This window comes from Meleagris gallopavo, chromosome 18 (genome assembly GCF_905368555.1).
Source record: "Meleagris gallopavo chromosome 18, MGAL_WU_HG_1.1, whole genome shotgun sequence".
In the NCBI taxonomy this organism is placed as follows: domain Eukaryota; kingdom Metazoa; phylum Chordata; class Aves; order Galliformes; family Phasianidae; genus Meleagris; species Meleagris gallopavo.
In genome coordinates this window covers 258140-277958 of record NC_139421.1, presented here as the reverse complement: position 1 = coordinate 277958, position 19819 = coordinate 258140, and the positions used below count along the sequence as shown (strand labels likewise).

Genomic DNA, 19819 nt, shown 5'->3' with positions numbered 1-19819 from the left:
AATCTCTTAAAGGCGCAGCGTCCCAAAAAAAACCGTTTTAATTATAATAAAAAAAAAATGATAATTTTAGCGGCGTCTCCTGTCGGGTCGGGCAGCCGAGCGCTTTGTTTTGCTCTCCCTCCCCCCACGCTGTATTGTGGCCGTATTTTGTCATAAACCCCTTTTTTTTTTTTTTTTTTTTTTTGCAGGGGAGGGGCAGAAATCCCAGGATGGGGGGGGGAGGGGTGTCGGGACGGACAGACGGGATTTCAAGACAGACGGACGGGGAGAACTGAGACCTTCCACCCGTTTGTGGTGGGACGCCTCCTTGCCCGTCAGCCCCTCCCTCCCCCCGCCCCCTTCAGCCCGGGGTGGGCTCAGATCTCCGGCCCCCCCTTCGCCCCCCGTTGGGGGCGGCTGCAGACGGAACGTTTGGGTTGGGAGCACTCAGAGCTGCCGATGCCTCCGACCTCCGTGTGAGCGCAGCGCCCGCGGCCCGCGATGCTGAACCTGCGATTTGGTGGGGAAGGGGGGAACTCAGAGGGGGTGGGGGAGGTCCTGGACCCCCCCCATCCCCAAAGCAGAGCTTCCATCACAACCTCCTCCAACAGAAGGAAAAACGCTTTTAATCTCTCCCACCCCATTAATGGCCCCTCCAGGGGTCCGCAGCCCATTAATGACCCTCGCAGACCCCCCCCCCTTCTCATTACCCCCCCCTCAAAGGCAGAGTTGGAACCTACGCGTTATTGAAGTCAGACCCATTGGGCCACATCCACGGCCCCCAGCCCTCCCTGCGCAGCCCGATCCAGTAATGCACGGAGCTCCCGTAGCGCAGCACGAACCCCTATGGAAAAGAACGGCTGTGGGGCAAGGCGGACCCCCCCCCAGGACCCCCAAATCAACCCCCCCCCCTCCCCAATCTCACCAACTCCTGCGGGCTCCCCACGGTGGCCAATTGCGCTCCGTGGGACAGACAGAAGCGCTGCCCTCCATCCCAGTCTGCCGCGTCCTCCACGAAGTAGAAGCACTGCGTCCCGACCCCGATCTCATCCTTGGGGCAACCCGGGAGGGGGGGAGCGGCTGTGGGGCAGGGGGGGCAAGAGAGGCGTTTCTGGGCTGGAAGGAAGCAGAAGGAGCTGGACGGAAGGACCCGAAGTGATGCTCGGCCTCATAACAACGCTGGGAACATCGTGGGGTGGAAGGGGGCTGCGGTGGATGGGACCCCCGGGTTCCCCCTCCCACGCTTTGCTTCAAATTGGGGCAGTTTCAGGCAATCCCAGCGATGTGGAATATTCACTTTTTCAGGGTTTATTGCAGGGGACGGAGTGCTGCACCCTATGGGGAAACTGCATGGAATGTGGCATCCCTTCGCCACGAGGGCTCAGTGATGCGGTGTGGATCATTCATTAAGCTAATGAATGCTCACTCATTAAGCTAAGGAAGCCCAAAGAACCGTCAGACTGCCCTCCCATGGAACAAGGGCCCCACGCCGTGACCCCATTGGGAGACCCCAAATCCACGGAGCCCCACACCAACCCCATTGGGAGGCCCCAAATCCACAGAGCCCCACACCGTGACCCCATTGGGGTGCTCCAAATCCATGGAGCCCCATGTCCTTGACCCCACTGGGGTGCCCCAAATCCACGGAGCCCCAAACCGTGACCCCATTGGGAGGCCCCAAATCTACAGAGCCCCACGCCGTGACCCCATTGGGAGGCCCCAAATCCACAGAGCCCCACACCATGACCCCATTGGGAGACCCCAAATCCACAGAGCCCCACATCCTTGACCCCACTGGGGTGCCCCAAATCCACGGAGCCCCACGCCATGACCCCACTGGGGTGCCCCAAGCTCACCTGCCAGTGAAATGACAGCGATGAGCAGCGCTGCCACCAGCACAGTGCCTGCAATGGGGAGCAGTTTGTCCTTAATGCACTTCAGGCTGAAATCTGCGGAGGAAGCGGTGCTGGGGAGAGGTGTGGGCAGCAAAACCTCATCGTAACCCAAACCATAACTGTAACTCTAACCCTAACCCTGACCCTAACAGCCTTTACCCCATCCCTGACCCTAACAGCCTTTACCCTATTCCTGACCCTAACCCTGACCCTAACAGCCTTTACCCCATCCCTGACCCTAATCCTGACCCTAACAGCCTTTACCCCATCCCTGACCCTAACAGCCTTTACCCCATCCCTGACCCTAACCCTGACCCTAACAGCCTTTACCCCATCCCTGACCCTAATGCTGACCCTAACAGCCTTTACCCCATCCCTGACCCTAACCCTGACCCTAACAGTCCTTACCCCATCCCTGACCCTAACAGCCTTTACCCCATCCCTAACCCTAATCCTGACCCTAACAACCCTTGCCCCCATCCCCAATTCGAATTGTAACCCCGACCCCCGACCCTAACAGACAACCCTGACTCCTAACTGTAACCCCAATCCCTGACCCATAACCCAAACCCCTCATCGGAACCCAAATTGTCACTATAACCATAACCATAACCGTAACCATAATCCAAACTGTAACCCTAACCCTAATCCTGACCCTAACAATCCTTGCCCCCATCCCCAATCCTAACCTGACTCCTTGACCCTAACAGACAACCCTGACCCCTAACTGTAACCCTAACCTCTGACCCATAACCCAAAGCCCTCATCATAAACCAAACTCTAACCATAACCATAATCCTAACCCTAACCTTGATCCTAACAACTTTTACCCCATCCCTAACCCTAATCCTGATCCTAACAACCTTTACCCTCATCCCCAATCCTAATTGTAACCCGACCTCCCTGATCCTAACAGACAACCCTGACCCCTAACTGCAACCCCAATCCCTGACCCTCACTTCAACCCTAATCCCCCTAACCCCTAACCATAACAACTCTTACGCTCATCCCTACTTGTAACCCTAAGCCCTGACCCTAACCCCCCCACCCTGACTCTTGAACATAACCCTAAACCTAACAAACAACCCTAACCTTGGCCCCTAACTTTAACAGTCCTAATCCTAACCCTAACACTTACCCTAAATTGAAGCCTCACCCTAACCCGTGGGCCTTAACCCTAAAAATCCTTATCCTAATCCTTACTCTAACCTCTAACCCTAACCCCTAACTATAACCCTAAAGAACAATCCTAACTCCTAACTTTAACAGCCCTAATCCCAACCTTTACCCCAACACTTACTCTAACAACCCTAAATCTAAATCTGACCCTAACCCTAACAACCCTAACTCTAACCAACCCTAACCCTAACCAACCCTAACCCTGTTAACCCTGGAGGAGCCCCCCCACCCCCAGGCTCCCTTGGACCCCACAGCTCAGTGGGTCCACCCCAAAACCACCACCACCCCCAAAGGAAGTATTTATGGCCGCCCAACCTCATCACATCCCCACCAACCACCCATCATCGCCTTCCCCTCGCCCACCCCTTTAATTAAATGCTCGTTAATTCTGCAGCTCGTTAGCACCGATCCCAACCAAGACCTGGCGCTGGTCCCCAAAAGAGCAGCAGTGCTCACTGGCATCCTTCGCTCCTCGCTGTGGATCCATGGCAGCAGAAATGGGGTGGAGGGTCCTTCGCAGCCCCAAAAGAATGGGGGGGAAGGGGGTCAGAGTGGGGGGGACCCAAAGGCGGAGAGGGGAGGTTGAGAGCTGGGAACAAACGCTGCTCTGAGTCGGTGCTGGTGGGAGGGGAATGTGCTGCCTCAGAGGCTCCGTGTGCACCGGGAGGAGCAAAAAGTGCAAAATTTCCCTGAATTGGGGGAGAATTGGGGGAGAATTGGGGGAAAATTGGGGAAGATTGGGGAAAACTGGGGGGAACGTTCGCCATTTCCACACCGGGGTCCCCGTGGGGATGGAGGAATGGAGGCGGTGGGGACCCAAAAGCTCGCAGACTGTGGTGCGCTGCGATGGGGCGTCCGTCCTTTGGGAGGGGGGCGGATTTTGGGTGGGGGAAAAGAGAAAATTTGGGGATGGAAGGGTGAATTTTGGGGGGAAAAAAGGTGAATGGTGGGGATAAGAGAGAAACGTGGGGGGAAAAAAGGATGAATTTGGAGGAAAAATGGCGAATTTGGGTGGGGGAAGAGAAGTGTGGGGGGAAAAAGTCAAATGTAGGGAATAAAAGAGAAATTTTGGAGAAAAAAAGAGAAATTTTGGAGGAAAAAAAGAGAAATTTTGGAGGAAAAAAAGAGAAATTTGAGGGAAAAAGAAACAGAATCCCACCCAAGAGCGGCAGCAGTGGGGTACTGTGACGTCATCATGGCGCCCATGTGACATAATTTGCCCCAAATTTGGCACATTTCACCCAAAAAAATGCCACATTTCATCCAATTGGGCCCTATTCTGTCTCAAAAATGGCCGCCCCCAGCGGTACTACAACTCCCATCAGCCCCCGCGCGAGGGAGCGGAAGCGGCGCAGCGCGCATACCCGTTCCCGGAAGGAGGAGGCGGGATTTCCGCCATTTTAGCGGCGTTCCCTCAGCGCCGGGAGCCGTTTCCTTCGGCTCTTAAAGGGGGCACGGCGCTCGGTGGGGTCCCACTCGCGGAGTGGCGGAGCGGAGCGCGGCGGCGGAGGTCGATCGGTGGGGAGCGGAATGGGGGGCGCGGAGCGGGGCGGGGGGAGGCAGCGCGGGGTTCGGCTTTTGGCTCGATGCGCGGCGCTGTTCCAATCCCCCGGGGCCGCTTTAAGGGAGGGGGGCGGCGGGAGGCGGGGCTTAGCCGAAAAGGGGGCGTGGCTTGGATAATAGGCGTGGTCGAAGGAGGCGTGGCTATAGACAGGGTGGGCGGGGCTAAGGAGGGGCAGGGCAATATGAACAGTGCTTTGGGGAAAGGGGCGGGGCTAAGGGTTGGGGGCGGAGCCTCTGGGAGCACGTGGCCAATGTGGGGTGGGGGTCCCCATGTCCCCCATATCCCCTCATGTCCCCCATATCCCCCCATATCCCCCTATACTCCCCATATACCCCATACCCTCCCATATCCCACCACACCCCCATGTCCCCCATACTCCCCCTCTTCCCCACACCCCTCATGGCCCCCATACTCTCCATATCCTCCATACCCTCCCATGTCCCCCATATCCCCCACACTCCTTATACTCCCCTACTCCCATATCACCCCCATATCCCTGCATATCCCCCATACTCCCCCCGTGTGCCCCATACCCCCTACATCCCCCATATCCCCTCCCACCCCCATGTCCCCCCGACCCCTATACCCCCCCCCACGCTCCTCATCCACACTACCCCCCTTCCCCACCTCCATCCCACATTTCCCTCTCTCCCCCACCCCACAGACCCCATGGAGCCCCCCCAGCCCCGCTGTCCCGATGGCGACCGCCGCCGGAAGCGCCGTGAGTTGGACGCCCGCCGCAGCAAATGCCGCATCCGTTTGGGGGGGCACCTGGAGCAGTGGTGCCGCCTGAAGGAGCAGCTCGGCTTCGCCCTGCACTCCCAACTGGCCAAATTCCTCCTCGACAGGTCCATAACCCCCCCCAAAAAATCCCTAAATACCTTCAGGATTGGGTTCGGAGATGCGTTGGGTGCTCACGGCTCTTCCCTTTGCAGGTACAGCTCGCAAGGCTGCGTGGTGAGCACAGGTAGGACCCCACATCGGTGCTGGGTTTTGTTGTTTTTAACCTAAAACACATCTGCGGCGAAGGTTCCCACTGTAGGATGTGCTTTGGGGTCAGACACGGCATGGCGTCCCATAGCATTCCATAGGGAGAGATTTGCTCCATGACCACGTGGGTTGGTTGGGGTCGTGGGTTGGTTGAGGAGGTTGGGTGGTCGGCTGCTTTTTGGGGCCAGGGCGTGTTTTTGGGTGTTTTTATACCCAAAACCCATTTATGGGTGAAGATGCCTTTGGAGGAGGAGATGCAGTTGGGTGGGGGTACGCAGAGGGATTCGCCCCACGCGTCCCATCCCATGGGAAGAGCTGCTCCATGACCAGATGTCGGTTGGTTGGGGACGCTGATCTCCACGAATACTTTACGGAGCCCAAAAATCACAATTTTGCAGCCACTTTTCACCCAATTCCTCATTTTCCTCCCCAAACCCAGCACCCCATTCCACAGAGCCCAACCTTCTCCACGCCAACGCCGATGCCCTGCAGCGCCTGGTCGCGTTGTCCCACGGCCACAGCCGGGAGTGCGGCTTCGTCCCCGATGTGAAGCCCCCAGCCCCGGGCAGCCCGGCCCCGCTGGTGTGGGAGTGCGTGGCTGGACACAGCTTCTCCTGGGGCGTCCCCAGCGCAGGCGATGTCCCACAGAGGTGTGATGGAGCCGGGGGGGGCTCAGGGAGGGGGTCCCCAGCGGTCCCCATCCGTCGGAGGTCGCTGCGGAGGTCGGGGGCTGTGGTTGAGCCGATGGTGGAAGAGCCCAACATCGTTAAGGATGATGGAGTTTGGTCACCTGGTGGTGGTGGAGATGCTGGTGGCGATGGAGGTGAGTTTGGGTTGGATAGGATCATAGAATATCCCAGGTCCCATAGGGATCATCGGGTCCAGTTCTGTCCCAGTATCGCCAGTTCCATCCCATGGAGGTGAGTTTGGGTTGGATAGGATCGTAGAATATCCCAGGTCCCACAGGGATCATTGGGTCCAGTTCTGTCCCAGTATCACCAACTCGATCCCATGGAGGTGAGGTGGGTTGGGTGGCGTTCCTCATCATCATAGAACATCCCAGGTCCTGTAAGGGTCATTGTGTCCAACTCCATCCCAGTAGACACCAAAACAAATCCACAAGCCAACAAAGCTCCATCCCAGTAAATACCACATCCCATCTTCCTCCTCTTCCTCTACACCTCCAGCACCTCAGCCTTAACTCACCGCCACTCCATCTCCCTACAGCTCCCCAGGGGCAGACAGAGGCAGAAATGGCAGCACCGGATCACGAGAGGTGAGCGATGGCTCCAGAGTGAGATCTCCTGAGCTCGAAGTTCCATCTGGATCCATTTGGTTCCATGAGGGCTTTGTCCCCGTGCTGCTGAATGAAGTTTCCCCAATAAAATCCCCTCTGGGTCATTTGGGCAGAGCTGACTCTAAGCATTGCATTCCAGCAGCGCACTCGGGTTGGAGGAGAAAGCAGACCAACACGCTGTGCCCCAGGAAGAGGAGGAGGAGGAGGAAGATGAGGACTTTGCCGAGGAAGATGACCTTGCCTACAACGATGATTTGCGTGATGAGAATTACCAGCCATCTCAGGACAGGTGAGAAGTGTTGAGAGGTGCTCCAGCAGCATCCAGCCACGTCCCATGGGGTTCAACCACGTCCAACGGGGTCAGCAATGCCCAACGGGGTCAAACCACGTCCCACAGGGTTCAACCATGTCCTATGGGATCAATCATGTCCCACAGCATCCAGCCATGGCCAGTAGGGTCAACCGTGGCCAACAGGACCAACCACAAACCCATGGGATCCCACCACACCCAACAGGGTCAGCGATGCCCAATGGTGTCAACCACATTCAGTGGGCTCAACCATGTTCAACCAGATCCAACTACGTCCAAACGGGGTCAACACCAGACAAACAGACACAACCACGTCCTCTGACTCCCAGCTGTGCTCAACCCATTCTGTCTGCCCCATATCTTATATTCTCCCCCCAGCGACTCCGAGCCGCAGCGACGACAAAGCCAGCCCCACACCCGTAAGAAACCCGTGAAGGAGGAGCAGACCCCAAATGAGCAGAACCTGATCGACTCCAGCTCAGCAGAAGAGAAGGGTGGGCAAGTCAGGTGAGCAGGGAAGGCCACGGTGGTGAGGAGGTGAGGCTGGGCAAAGGGCATTTGGGACACTCTGGACGTGCTGCTGCTTTGTGGGCACAAGGAAACCATCCCAAAACTTGTAAGAGAGTAACGAGGTTCAACCCTGAGCTCTGCCAGAGTGACAGAGCCACGTGTTTGCAAAGGGAGGTGACAAAGTGCACGGTGGGAAGATGGCATTGGGGTTTTATGCTCTGTCACCTGTGCTGGAGCTTGAGAAGGGCTGGTCTCACCTGGGGGCAGCCATCCTCAGCATTCCCCTGGCACTATGCATGTGCTGCTGCTGCTTTGGGTGCTTCAGCCCACGGCACGGAGCCGCTCCCAACCACGGGGGAGGGATGTGCTGAGTCCAGAGAGGGAGAAGGACCTCCAGAACCGCCTCTGCTGTCGGTCAGGCGGGTGGCAAAGGACCTCCTCCACCTGCAAGCAGCAACAAAAATCCACATGCAAATCCCTTTCCCGTGCACGGGGAATACGGCTCTGTGCAGCCCCAAATTCCATCTGTGCCCTCTGTGCACGGGGCAGCATCACTCGGTTGTGTCACCCACACGTGGCTGTGCTGCTCGGCCGTGTCACCGTGTCGTCACCATGAACCCAACAGAGCCAACTGCAGCGTTGGCCACAGGGCAATCTGGAACACAAGTGCTCTTCACCGCTGTTTGGGGCTGAGTTTTTTCACCACTCCTTCCCAACCACGTGGGCTCAAAGTTTGCTCTTCTGCTGTAGAGAAGATGGGAAGTTCAAGCGATCGCTCTGTAGGCAAGAACACAAAATCCACACGGGCTGCTCTTCGTGCCACACCAATGGAACGGTCCCACGCTTCACTTCTTGGGTCTGACACACAGAGCTGTCACTTTTCTGGATTTTAATACAAAAGGCACTTAAAAAAAAAAAAAAAACAGAACTAATTTTTGCTTGGAGTTGCCAGACTGATGGTTATTGGATCACGCCTTCGTTTGCCACTGAGAGAAGAGACAGGTGAGTGCTGCCCACCTCCAGCACGGCTCCTCTCGGCCGTTTCCCACTTTGCTTTGGCTCTCAGCCTTCCTATCTCTTGCAGGTGCCCCAACATTGCTGAGATGAGACGATGCCTTCCCAAAAAGTCACTCTCCGTGGAAGTGAATGGTAAATCCGTTATCGCTTTCTTTCCCTCCCTGTCCATTCCAGGGGGGTCACACAGCACTGGGATTCAGTTTGGGGGTAGAAAGGTTCGGTTTAGGTCCACTCTGCTGACAGCAGAAGTGAAAAGAAACAGGGTTATTTTCATACCTTTGGGATCTTTGGGACCTCAGATGTGGCCAATAAAGCAGGCGTTGCCTTTCTGTGCCACCCGGGTGAGTGGGAGCAAATCTTAGGCTTAAAGGATGAGTTTGATTACAGATGTCACAAAGCACTGCTCATAAAACTTCCATTTCTTGCTCCATAACTCCATGCCCTGTGATTTAATGTATCCATCTCTGATTGCAGGGTAGGAGTTCCCACAAAGATGAGAAAACCCACAGAGCAGAGCGATACGGATGGGAACAAACACCAGGTGACGGCGATTGGAACCTGAAGCATACTACAAAACCATGTTAACGACTTTGTAATGAGTAATAAAGGATCTGTTTCTGCTCGTAGTTGTCTGAAAGGTGCGTCTGTTCACAGCATTGCATTCCAGTGTGATGAGGGAAATGATAATCAAGCACATTTGAAAAGGGAGTGGTTGAAGGACCGTTTGGTTGCGTTGCTCTTTTTGGGAGCCATCACCTGTGGCTGCCTTCCAACATCCTGGACCCTGTAACACATCCTGAAAGCACCCCAGACCCAAAGATGAACCAACCTGGACCCTACAACAAATCCAGGCTCTGTGCTTGAGGCAAGAAGGGACGAACCCAGCACAAAACCCTTCTTTCCTATTGCAGCTGCAAGCAGCCAACGCGGCCGTGCGATGAGGACGTGGCCCAGATCGGCCCCAAAAGAATCAGGTAGAGAAAACCCCTCTGTGCTTCCTTACGTTGAATTTTTGATGGATGGAATGGATGGGGAAGGAGGGATGGAGCTCCCTCCTTTCCAACCCGTTGCTTTCTCTGCTCTCCGCTCACCCCAATGTCCCGTTCTCTCCTGCAGGAAAGCAGCGAAACGCGAAATCCTCCTCTGCGACTTCGAGGGCTGCGGGAAGATCTTCTCCAACAGGCAGTATCTGAATGTGAGGGCGGTGGTGGGGTGGGGGCTGTGGGGCCAGGACTCCCTTTCTGTGCACACCAGGTTGAGCTGAGCGCGTCCATCCCTCTCACTCTGTCTGTTGTGGCCACCAAAGCACTGAACTGGAGTAGAACTGGATCCCCTCTCTGAGCACAGTGCTGTTCTTTTGGGATTTGGACATCCATCGCGTTTCTGATGGAGCCGTGTGCTTGGCTCAGCCATGGGGTCACTTCAAATCCCAACTCTGGGTCGAAGGAGCAAAGCAGAGGGGTGCTGAGGTAGAGGAGCCAACGGGGCTTCCTCTCAGCGAAGGCTGCAGCCTTCACTCCTCTCTTTTCTCCCCAAAACCACAGCACCACAAGAAATACCAACACGTCCACCAGAAGACCTTCACCTGCTCGGAGCCCAGCTGTGGCAAATCCTTCAACTTCAAGAAACACCTCAAGGAACACGAGAAGCTGCACAGTGGTGAGCCAGCAGCAGGCAGGAGGTCCCACCTCTCCTGTTTGCACCTTTTTCCTGACCTGGGCACTGTGCAGACATTGTCCATGTCAGTTTCTTTCCAATCTGGAGATCTGTCTGCCTCTCATTCATCTGTTTTCTGTGCAGCCTGGCCCCTAAAACACATCATGAAGGCATCCTGGCCCCTAAAATAATGAGTTCTTATCTTAAAACACATCATGAAAGCGTCCTGGTCCCTAAAATGAAGAATCCCAGCCCCTAAAATACATCCTGAAAGTATCCTGGCCCCTAAAACAATGAGTTCTAGATCCTGAAACACATCATGAAAGGGTCCTGGTCCCAAAAATGAAGAATCTCAGCCCCTAAAATACATACTGAAAGTATCCTGGCCCCTAAAACAATGAGTTTAGATCCTGAAACACATCATGAAAGCGTCCTGGTCCCTAAAATGAAGAATCCCAGCCCCTAAAATACATCCTGAAAGTATCCTGGCCCCTAAAACAATGAGTTTAGATCCTGAAACACATCATGAAAGCGTCCTGATCCCTAAAATGAAGAATCTCAGCCCCTAAAATACATCCTGAAAGTATCCTGGCCCCTAAAACAATGAGTTTAGATCCTGAAACACATCATGAAAGCGTCCTGGTCCCTAAAATGAAGAATCCCAGCCCCTAAAATACATCCTGAAAGTATCCTAGCCCCTAAAACAATGAGTTTAGATCCTGAAACACATCATGAAAGCATCCTGGTCCCTAAAATGAAGAATCCCAGCCCCTAAAATACATCCTGAAAGCATCCTGGCCCTACACCAAAGAGTTCTGTACCCTGAAACGCATCCTGGCTGCTCGGCCCAACCGAAGCAGCCCCCACCCCATTTTTCCTCTGCCCCACAGACAAAAGAGACTACATCTGTGAGTTCTGCGCCCGTTCCTTCCGTACCAGCAGCAACCTGATCATCCACAGACGCATCCACACGGGAGAGAAACCCCTCCAGTGAGTGCCGCCCCCCTCAGCACGGCGATGCTCTCCTCCATCCCCCACCCCATCCCACCCTGCTCTCCCCCAGGTGCGAGATCTGCGGCTTCACCTGCCGCCAGAAAGCCTCCCTCAACTGGCACATGAAGAAGCACGACGCCGACGCCTTCTATCAATTCTCCTGCGATCTCTGTGGCAAAAAGTTTGAGAAGAAGGACAACGTCACCGCCCATAAGAGCAAGAGCCACCCCGACGCGCCCGGCGCAGCCCCCCAGGCTGTGCCATCCCCTCCCCCAACCCCGGGTATGGGGACGCGAGCTGAGATTCCAAGGGAGGATGCTCCGAGTGGAGAGGAGAAGGGCGATGGGCACACACCTCCTGCTGCAGTTCTGGCTGAGTAATATGGAATTTGGGGCGGAATCTGGTGCTGGTGGGTGCTAACGCTGCTGTCAGAGCAGTGGAAGGAGGGAGCACACCTTCCTGTGCGCCTCGATCTTCCCGGAGCAGGCAGGAGGATCCACAATAAAGGGTGTTTTTTTGTATAAAAGCACGTTCCTCACTTCCTGAAGGGCTTCATGGAAAGCAGACAGATTAAATTCCCACTGTGCCCCTGCCCAAAGGTTTACTGAGGGCAGAAATGAAAGGGATTGTTAAAAGGAATGGGGCTGGATGGGGTTCAGCCGTAACTCAGGGCGCTGCTTTCACAGCCCCTATTAACAATGATTAATTACAAGTTCTACCCGGAGCCTGAGCCCTGCAGACCCTCCTCCCCACCCTCCAGCTCCTTCTTACTGAAACAAGCACAGTGTACCCTGGAAGATCCCCAGCCTGATGGGATGCGGGGAGAAAGATGGATTTGGGGGAGGGCGGCGCTTTGGGCCCAATCTGCTGCTGGGGATGCAGAACAGTGGAGCACCCGTGGGGTGGGACCCCCACCCACCAACCCCCCAGCACAGCCCTGTGGATGAAGAGCATTGCAGGAGTCGCTGTGGATTCCTTTTTTTTTTTTTTTTTTTTTGTTCTTTTTGCACAGCAACTTTTATTTCCCCACTAAACAGAGTTAACAGGAAAGAGACACAACAGCACGGTGGGGTCACACGAGGGTGGGTTGCAAGCACGCGCGAGCTCACACCTAAACCAGTGCTCCCCCTCCCCTGCAATGGGGGGATTGAGGCCCACCCCCAGCCAGGTGCCAGCCTGAAACAGCAGGCCTGCCTCCATCACAGCCTACCAATGCCCAGCACTAAGAGGAGGGGGAAGATTGCAAGGATTTGCTCTCTGGGCTGAGCAAAATGTGGGCATGGCCCCTTCCTGGGGGAGGGAAAGCAAGGATGGGGGCCACGGGATGTTAAAAATGCAGAGCAGTGGTGTGATGGGGGCTGGGTATGGCACCTCTCCTCCTCACATGGGTTTTCTCACCTGCACAAAGCAGGTGGCTTTGCTATGGAGCAAGGAAGCCCAAACGTGGCTCCGTTCCCTGCTTTGCAGCCGACTTCAGAAGTACAAAAAGAGAGGGGTTTGCTGGGACAGGGGGGTCAAGGAGGGGAAACCAACCCTGTCTGGGGGTACTCAAGCAACCAGGTCCATCCACCCTCAATGGCTGACTCCCCAGAAGACTGTTTTTGGGTGAAAAAACGCAAACTTCTAGAAGTAAAAACAACAAAAAAAAAAACCCCAAACCCTACAGCTGGAGGAGAACCACGGGCTGGTGGGAAGCCAGGGACACGGGAGTGGGATGGGACACTACCGGCGGGTCGGCTCGGGGAGGGGGCACAGAACCAGCCAGGTCAATTGCACAGGGAGAGCGAGGAGCCCACGTAGAAGAGCCAGAAGAAAGGGAAAATCTTTTCGGTGAAGGCTGCCGTGAAGGTGAAGATGGGAGCCATGTTATCGGCGTTGTAAAACGCCACCCACCCCCCCTCGTAGTCCAGGTACACCCCGATCTTCCTGGGTCTCTCACACAGGGACAGGGGCGTCTCGGGGGAGGTGAAAGCCTGGTACTGATCCCAATTCTTCCCTTTCCAGTTCAGCCCCACGGCCCAGATCCCCTCCTCAGGGGCGAAATCGATCTTTTCCTTCCTCCGCACCGACTCCCGCGCCGCCCCCAGCACCCAACTCTCCCCATCGCCCACCTCCACCTCCCAGTAGTGCCTCCCTGCCATGAAACCCTCAGCTGCCAGCACGCAGAAGGAGTAATCGAATCTCTTGGGGTTGGCAGGAAGCTCCTGGGGGGCACTTCGCAGCCGCACGCTCCTCTTGTCCTCAGACAGAACCAGGTAGGGGTTGGCCGTGTCCGGGTCCAGGGAGAGGTCTCCTTAAGAGGGGACAGAGATATCAGTGCCATAACACGTCCCTCTCCATGCTGCTCCTTCATTTTAGGGGCCAGGATGCTTTCAGGATGTGTCTTAGGGACCAGAATTCTGTGCTTTAGGGGTCAAGATGCTTTCAGGATGTGTCTTAGGGACCAGAATTCTGTGTTTAAGGGTCAGGACGCTTTCAGGATGTGTCCTAGGGACCAGAATTCTGTGTTTTAGGGGTCAGGACGCTTTCAGGATGTGTCTTAGGGACCAGAATTCTGTGTTTTAGGGGCCAGGATGCTTTCAGGATGTGTCTTAGGGACCAGAATTCTGTGTTTTAGGGTCAGGATGCTTTCAGGATGTGTCTTAGGGACCAGAATTCTGTGTTTTCTGTGTTTTAGGGGTCAGGACGCTTTCAGGATGTGTCTTAGGGACCAGAATTCTGTGTTTTAGGGGCCAGGATGCTTTCAGGATGTGTCTTAGGGACCAGAATTCTGTGTTTTAGGGGTCAGGATGCTTTCAGGATGTGTCTTAGGGACCAGAATTCTGTGTTTTAGGGCCAGGATGCTTTCAGGATGTGTCTTAGGGACCAGAATTCTGTGTTTAAGGGTCAGGACGCTTTCAGGATGTGTCTTAGGGACCAAAATTCTGTGTTTTAGGGGTCAGGATGCTTTCAGGATGTGTCTTAGGGACCAAAATTCTGTGTTTTAGGGGCCAGGATGCTTTCAGGATGTGTCTTAGGGACCAGAATACTGTGTTTTAGGGGTCAGGATGCTTTCAGGATGTGTCTTAGGGACCAGAATTCTGTGTTTTAGGGGCCAGGATGCTTTCAGGATGTGTCTTAGGGACCAGAATTCTGTGTTTTAGGGGCCAGGATGCTTTCAGGATGTATTTTAGGGACCAAAATTCTGTGTTTAAGGGACCAGGATGCTTTCAGGATGTGCTTTATGGACCAGAATTCTGTATTTTAGGGACAAGGATGCCTTCAGGATGTGTTTTAGGGACCAGAATTCTTTGCTTTAGGGTCCATGTTGCACAGAAACAGATGAATGGGAGACAGACAGACCTCCAAATTGGAAAGAAATTGGTGTGGCGGTGTCTGCAAGGTGACCAGGTCAGGAGAAGGGAGCAAACTAGAGAGGAGAGGACCCAACAAGGGATGGATGTGGACAAATATTGGGATTTTCAACGTTTTGTGAGCAAAAGAGCCACATGGGAGCCAGGATTGGGCTCCTCTCTAATTTAGGGCAGAGGAACTCGGGCGTGCCAGCCCAACCCCTGCTCTGTCCCACTGGTCTTGCCCGAGATGTCTCCCAGAATAGAAATTTCTGCATAGAAGTGACATTTTTAGTCACTACTGAGTGCCAAGAGGGAGGAGTGTAAATATCTTTGGTTTTGAGGGCTGCTCCCATCTTCCAGGGGACCAGGAAAAAATGAGGTCTGTCAGGGCTGCAACCAAACACAGAATGGGAACAGCAGAGTGCTGAGGTCTGTCCAAGAAACCGCTCAACCCTGCGGCTCCTGGCACCCAAATCAGTGCCTTCTGTGGGCTCTGCCAACAGCTGCATCGTTTCTTTGCTTCCTCTTTCCTCTTCTCCTGACCCCTGAGGCCAAAATAATGTCCCACCCTCACCACGTTACCCCAGAAAGAAGAAACTTTGAGTTTAGAAGTGGAAAAACAAAGGTCAACCCCATGCAAAAAACCAACAGCCCTCACCTGTATCGTTCTCCAACTCGAACCGAAGGTTCTCTGCAGGAATAAAAATAAAGAGGAGTTCAGCTCCCTGTGCACCTCAACAGGGGGAGTTCAGCTCCCTGTGCACCCGAACGGGGAGTTTCCAGCACTCACCCTTGAACTCCAGCAGCACTTCTTTCAGCACGGCGCTCTTTTGGGAGAAGCTCTTCAGTTTCTTCTCCAGTTCGGCGAAGCCGGGCTCCGGCTTGCAGAACATCCAGCTCTCAAAGCTGGGGAGGAAAAAGCAGCATTAGGATCGTCCCCTGGAACAAAACCAGCAGACAGGGAAGGAATCTGCCCTGCTCTGGGGCTGACTATTCCCCTCTGTTTGTTTCCCCCTCCAGGCCAAGCCTCCCAGCGAACCCAGCACAGACCCGGCTTGCTCACCTGCTTCCAGCAGTGGTGACAGCCTGCAAAGAGGAAAAGCAGCATCTGTTAGTCCCCAAATCTCCAAAATCCTCCCCAAGACTACTTATGGAGCAGCTCTCAGCAGCTGTTTCAAGAGTTGGGAGCAATGCACTCATGGCAGCAGCAGAATTCTGGCTTTAAGAGAAGTATTTGGGATGTTTCCTTTGAGGTTTCTCACTGCTGGCACCCACAGACGAGCTCTGTTGCTCAGGGTGCATTTTATTCCCAAAGCTGCACCAAATTTTGGGGGAAAAGGTAAAGCCAGCACCCTGCAGAACGTCCTGATGTGGAGTTAACGGATCCCAGCACCGCTGGGAGGAACCATCAGCCCACCCACTGCTGGAAGCAGAACAGAAGGACACAGCCCCATTCTCACCGTGTTCCCGGGGCCGTTTTCTGCCCCGTGCTCCCCCAGCAGTTTGTCCAGCTGGGCAATCTCCTCCGAGAGCCTGGAAACGCTCTCATCTCTCCTCTTCACAATGTCCCTATCCAGTTCTTCCAGACGGGACAGCAGGAGCTGCTCCTTCTCCTCCAGGAAACCCCGCAGCTCTTTGCATTCAGCCACGATTTTCTGCCTCTCCACTTCTGTCTGCTTCTGCAGAAGACAAAGGGAGAGCTGTGTGAGATCGGGGCTCCCGTAGCTGGGGAGACTGCAGGGCACAGCTGGAAGGTGTACAAGGGAAGCCCCCCCCTTCCCCTGCACTCACCAGCAGGTCCTCGCTCTGCCTCTCCCTCTCAGCTTTTGCTTCTTCTCGTCCTTTCCGCAGGGAGCTCAGGTGCTCCTGAGGCACCTCCTGGAAGCAGGAGGTATTTGGTAGGAATTACTTAGGGTCAGGAATGCAGAAGAAGGGGGTGGTGGGGGATGATCTCTAAGAACAGATAAATATCATCAGTCGTGCAGCAAACAGCCACCATTAACCCAAAGTGGGTGCAGAGCACTGAGCCCTGCCTCGTTGTTATCCCCAACCCTCAGTTTTGGGAATAAAAAGAAAACCAGAAGCAAAAACAAGCTGAGCAGTTGGGAGCTGGGTGTAGAAAAAAAAAAAAAAGGAAACAAAGAGGGAATAAAAAAATAGAATCTGAATTCCCTGGAACAGCACAGCTGTGAATGCAAGGCGAGTCCCACCCCTGCACAAACCATTCGGGATCAGCTTTCAGCTCCAGGCCCCAGAAGGGGCTGCACAGAGACACCACAATAAGTTCATTAAGGGCTTAATGCAATTAAACCACAGTGCCCGGCCTCATTTAAGTCACCCAGCCTCAGATGAGGAAGCTGCCAGCAATGCTGCACGAAAAGCAAAGGGATTTCTGGAGGACAACGCAGCCAATCTTGTAAGGAAATCCAAAGTTTTTATTCCAGACCCAAACACAGAGCCCCCACCCCATAACGTAGGGACAATTCTATGTGGGAAGATGAGGATTTTGGGGTGCCTGGAACTATTTTACACCTGCACAAAGATGAGGGTGAGTGGGTCCTCAGCCTTCATTAGAGTGTGGGGCTCCAAAACCCCTTATGGCACCATTCCTGGGGGTGGGGGGCTCCCATAATGCACCCCCACCCCACACTGCACCCAAACAAGGGGGTCCTCTTCCCTCCATTGAGGTGGGGGCTGCTCCTCTACTGCTCTCCCACCCCCTTTTCCAACTTCAGTGGGATGGGGGGAGCTCCCTCCTTCACACCCCACAACAACCCCACCACCACAGAACCCCACTTACACCCTACTGTTGTACCCCTCAATGCATCACACCCCCCCTATACCACCCAAAAACCCCCACGGAGGGTCCCTACATCCCCATCATCCCCCCCATGCAACACAGCCCCCTAATCTCCCCAAAACTCCCCTTTATCCCTCCAAAACCCAGAGGGAAGGATCCCTACATCCCCATCCATGTATTCCCAGTGTCCCCTTAATGCACCACTCCCCTTTTACCCCCCCAAAACCCCCAGGGGGGTCTCTACAGCCCCATCCATATATTCCTGGTGTCCCCCCAATGAAACACACCCTCTTATATCCCCAAAACCCAAGGGAGCATCCCTACAACCCCCTCCATGTATTCAATACACCACTCCTCCTTATACCCCCCCCCAAATCCTGAGATGTGGGGGGGGTCCCTACAGCCCCATACATGTGTTGTCAGTGTCCCCAATGCACCACTTCCCCATATCTCCCCAAACCTCCGAGGGGGGGTCCCTACAGCCTCATACATGTGTCCCCCATGTCCCCTCAATGCACCACTCGCCTTATACCCCCAGAAACCCCCACAGGGGGTCCCTACATCCCCATCCACGTATCCCCAGTGTCCCCATAATGCAAAACACATCCCTAATCCCCCCAAAACCCTAAGGGGGAGATCCCTACAACTCCATACATGGGTTGCCCATGTCCCCCCAATGCAACACACACCCCTTATCTCCCCAAAATCCCGAGGGGGGGGGGGTCCCTACAGCCCCATGTGTCCCCCATGTCTCCTCAATGCACCACTCCCCCTTATACCCCCCCAGAAACCCTCACGGGGGGTCCCTACATCCCCATCCACGTATTCAATACACCACTCCCCTTAGACCTCCCCAAATGCCGAGGTGGGGGGGGGTCCTTACATCCCCATCCACGCATTCCCAGCATCCCCTTAATGCACCACTCCCCCCATTTATCCCCCAGAAAACCCCACAAGGGGTCCCTCCATCCCCATCCATGTATTCCCAATGTCCCCATAATGCAACACACATCCCTAATTCCCCCAAAACCCGAGGGAGTGACCCTACAGCCTCCTCCATGCATTCAATGCAACACTCCTCCTTATACCCCCCCAAATGCCGAGGTTGGAGGAATCCTTATATCCCCATCCACGCATTCCTAGCGTCCCCTTAATGCACCACTCCCTCCATTTATCCCCCCAAAGCCCCCAGGGGGTGTCCCTACATCCCTATCCATCTATTCCAGGTGTCCCCCCAATGCAACTAATCCCCCCAAAACCCGAGGGAGGGTCCCTACAGCCCCCTGCATGCATTCAATACAACACTCCCCCTTATACCTCCCCCAAATACCAAGGTGGTGGGGGAAAGGGGATCTTTACATGCACCACTCCCCCTTTATCCCCCCAGACCCCAAGATGGGTGGTTCCCCTACAGCCCCGTCCCCCCCTCACCCCGGCTCACCTCCGCCGCGTGGGCCGCCTCCTCGGCGGGCAGCACGGTGTGGGTGCGATGTTCCCGTGAGAGGTGACACACAACGCAAACCGCCCTCCGGTCCTGAACGCAAAACAACCGCAGCGGTTCGCCGTGACGGGGACAGCGGGGAGGGCCAGGCGGAACCGGAGGAACGGCCGCTGGGAGAGGCGGAGCGGGAGCGGGTGGGCCCGGAGGGGGATCGGCGGGGCCGGGGGGCAAGCCGAGCTGCCGGACGATGTGGACGATGTTCCCGAGGGAGCGGTTGGGGCGGAAGAGCCGCTGCGGGACCGGTTCGCGGCACTGCGGGCAGCAGAGCCGCCGCGCGGAGTCCTCCCAGCACTGCGTCACGCAGGCCCGGCAGAAATTATGGCCGCATTCCGCCACCAACACCGGATCGGTGAAGTATTCCAAGCACACCGGGCAGGTGAGCTCGTCCTGAAGGCTCCGAGCGGCGCTGCAAGGAGCGGGCGGCACGGCGGGGGGAGCGGGTGGGGCCTCCATCGCCGCTCGGAGCTCCGCGGAGAGGTCTGCACTGCTCCGCGCCGCCGCCCCGACTGACGGCCGGAAGGGGCGGGGCTACGCATGCGCAGTGCGGAATGTACTTCCGAGCATGCGCGGTGCGAAAGGGGGCGGGGACACGCATGCGCGGAGTGCGGCGCAGCCTGCTGTCCCTAAGGTGGGCGGGGGGAGTGCGCATGCGTGGTGTGTGGGGTTGCTCGTGTGCGTATGCGTCGGGTACGGGAGGGGTGCGCAGGGAGAGCAGTGCGCATGCGCAGAGTCCTCCATTGAGAGTCGGGGAGGGAGGGGGGGTTGTATGGGGTTGTATAGGGAGTTGTGTGTG

General features: G+C 55.5%; 3 protein-coding genes across 9 annotated transcripts; 1 reads left to right on the top strand and 2 right to left on the bottom strand.

The window, feature by feature from the left end:
* Positions 1 to 20: 20 nt before the first annotated feature.
* Positions 21 to 4266, bottom strand: LOC104913627 (uncharacterized). 4 transcript variants are annotated; one of them, XM_085239040.1, is made up of 5 exons: positions 3510 to 4266; positions 1836 to 1928; positions 905 to 1095; positions 720 to 823; positions 21 to 489 (listed from the first exon to the last, which is right to left on the bottom strand). In XM_085239040.1, exons 1-5 carry the CDS (start codon positions 4264 to 4266, stop codon positions 357 to 359), a joined length of 1278 nt encoding a protein of 425 aa, XP_085095166.1. In that variant the 3' UTR covers positions 21 to 356. The 4 variants fall into 4 exon arrangements, with proteins under 4 accessions (XP_085095166.1, XP_085095167.1, XP_085095169.1 ...); XM_085239041.1 differs by having other exon boundaries at positions 905 to 1059; XM_085239042.1 differs by having other exon boundaries at positions 353 to 489; positions 720 to 839.
* A 162-nt stretch (positions 4267 to 4428) lies between these two features.
* ZNF692 (zinc finger protein 692) lies at positions 4429 to 11916 on the top strand. 4 transcript variants are annotated; one of them, XM_031556082.2, is made up of 12 exons: positions 4444 to 4571; positions 5282 to 5465; positions 5553 to 5584; positions 6047 to 6430; positions 6835 to 6883; positions 7047 to 7193; positions 7593 to 7721; positions 9653 to 9715; positions 9858 to 9936; positions 10286 to 10400; positions 11288 to 11387; positions 11461 to 11916. In XM_031556082.2, exons 2-12 carry the CDS (start codon positions 5287 to 5289, stop codon positions 11768 to 11770), a joined length of 1587 nt encoding a protein of 528 aa, XP_031411942.2. In that variant the 5' UTR covers positions 4444 to 4571; positions 5282 to 5286; the 3' UTR covers positions 11771 to 11916. The 4 variants fall into 4 exon arrangements, with proteins under 4 accessions (XP_085095087.1, XP_031411942.2, XP_085095088.1 ...); XM_085238962.1 differs by having other exon boundaries at positions 7044 to 7193; XM_085238961.1 differs by having other exon boundaries at positions 4429 to 4563; positions 5282 to 5584; positions 7044 to 7193.
* Positions 11917 to 12857: 941 nt separating this feature from the next.
* Positions 12858 to 19560, bottom strand: LOC100542446 (E3 ubiquitin-protein ligase TRIM7-like). Its single transcript, XM_010720633.4, has 7 exons — positions 18967 to 19560; positions 16517 to 16603; positions 16186 to 16404; positions 15789 to 15811; positions 15516 to 15631; positions 15384 to 15416; positions 12858 to 13683 (listed from the first exon to the last, which is right to left on the bottom strand). Exons 1-7 carry the CDS (start codon positions 19477 to 19479, stop codon positions 13157 to 13159), a joined length of 1518 nt encoding a protein of 505 aa, XP_010718935.1. The 5' UTR covers positions 19480 to 19560; the 3' UTR covers positions 12858 to 13156.
* Positions 19561 to 19819: the final 259 nt, after the last annotated feature.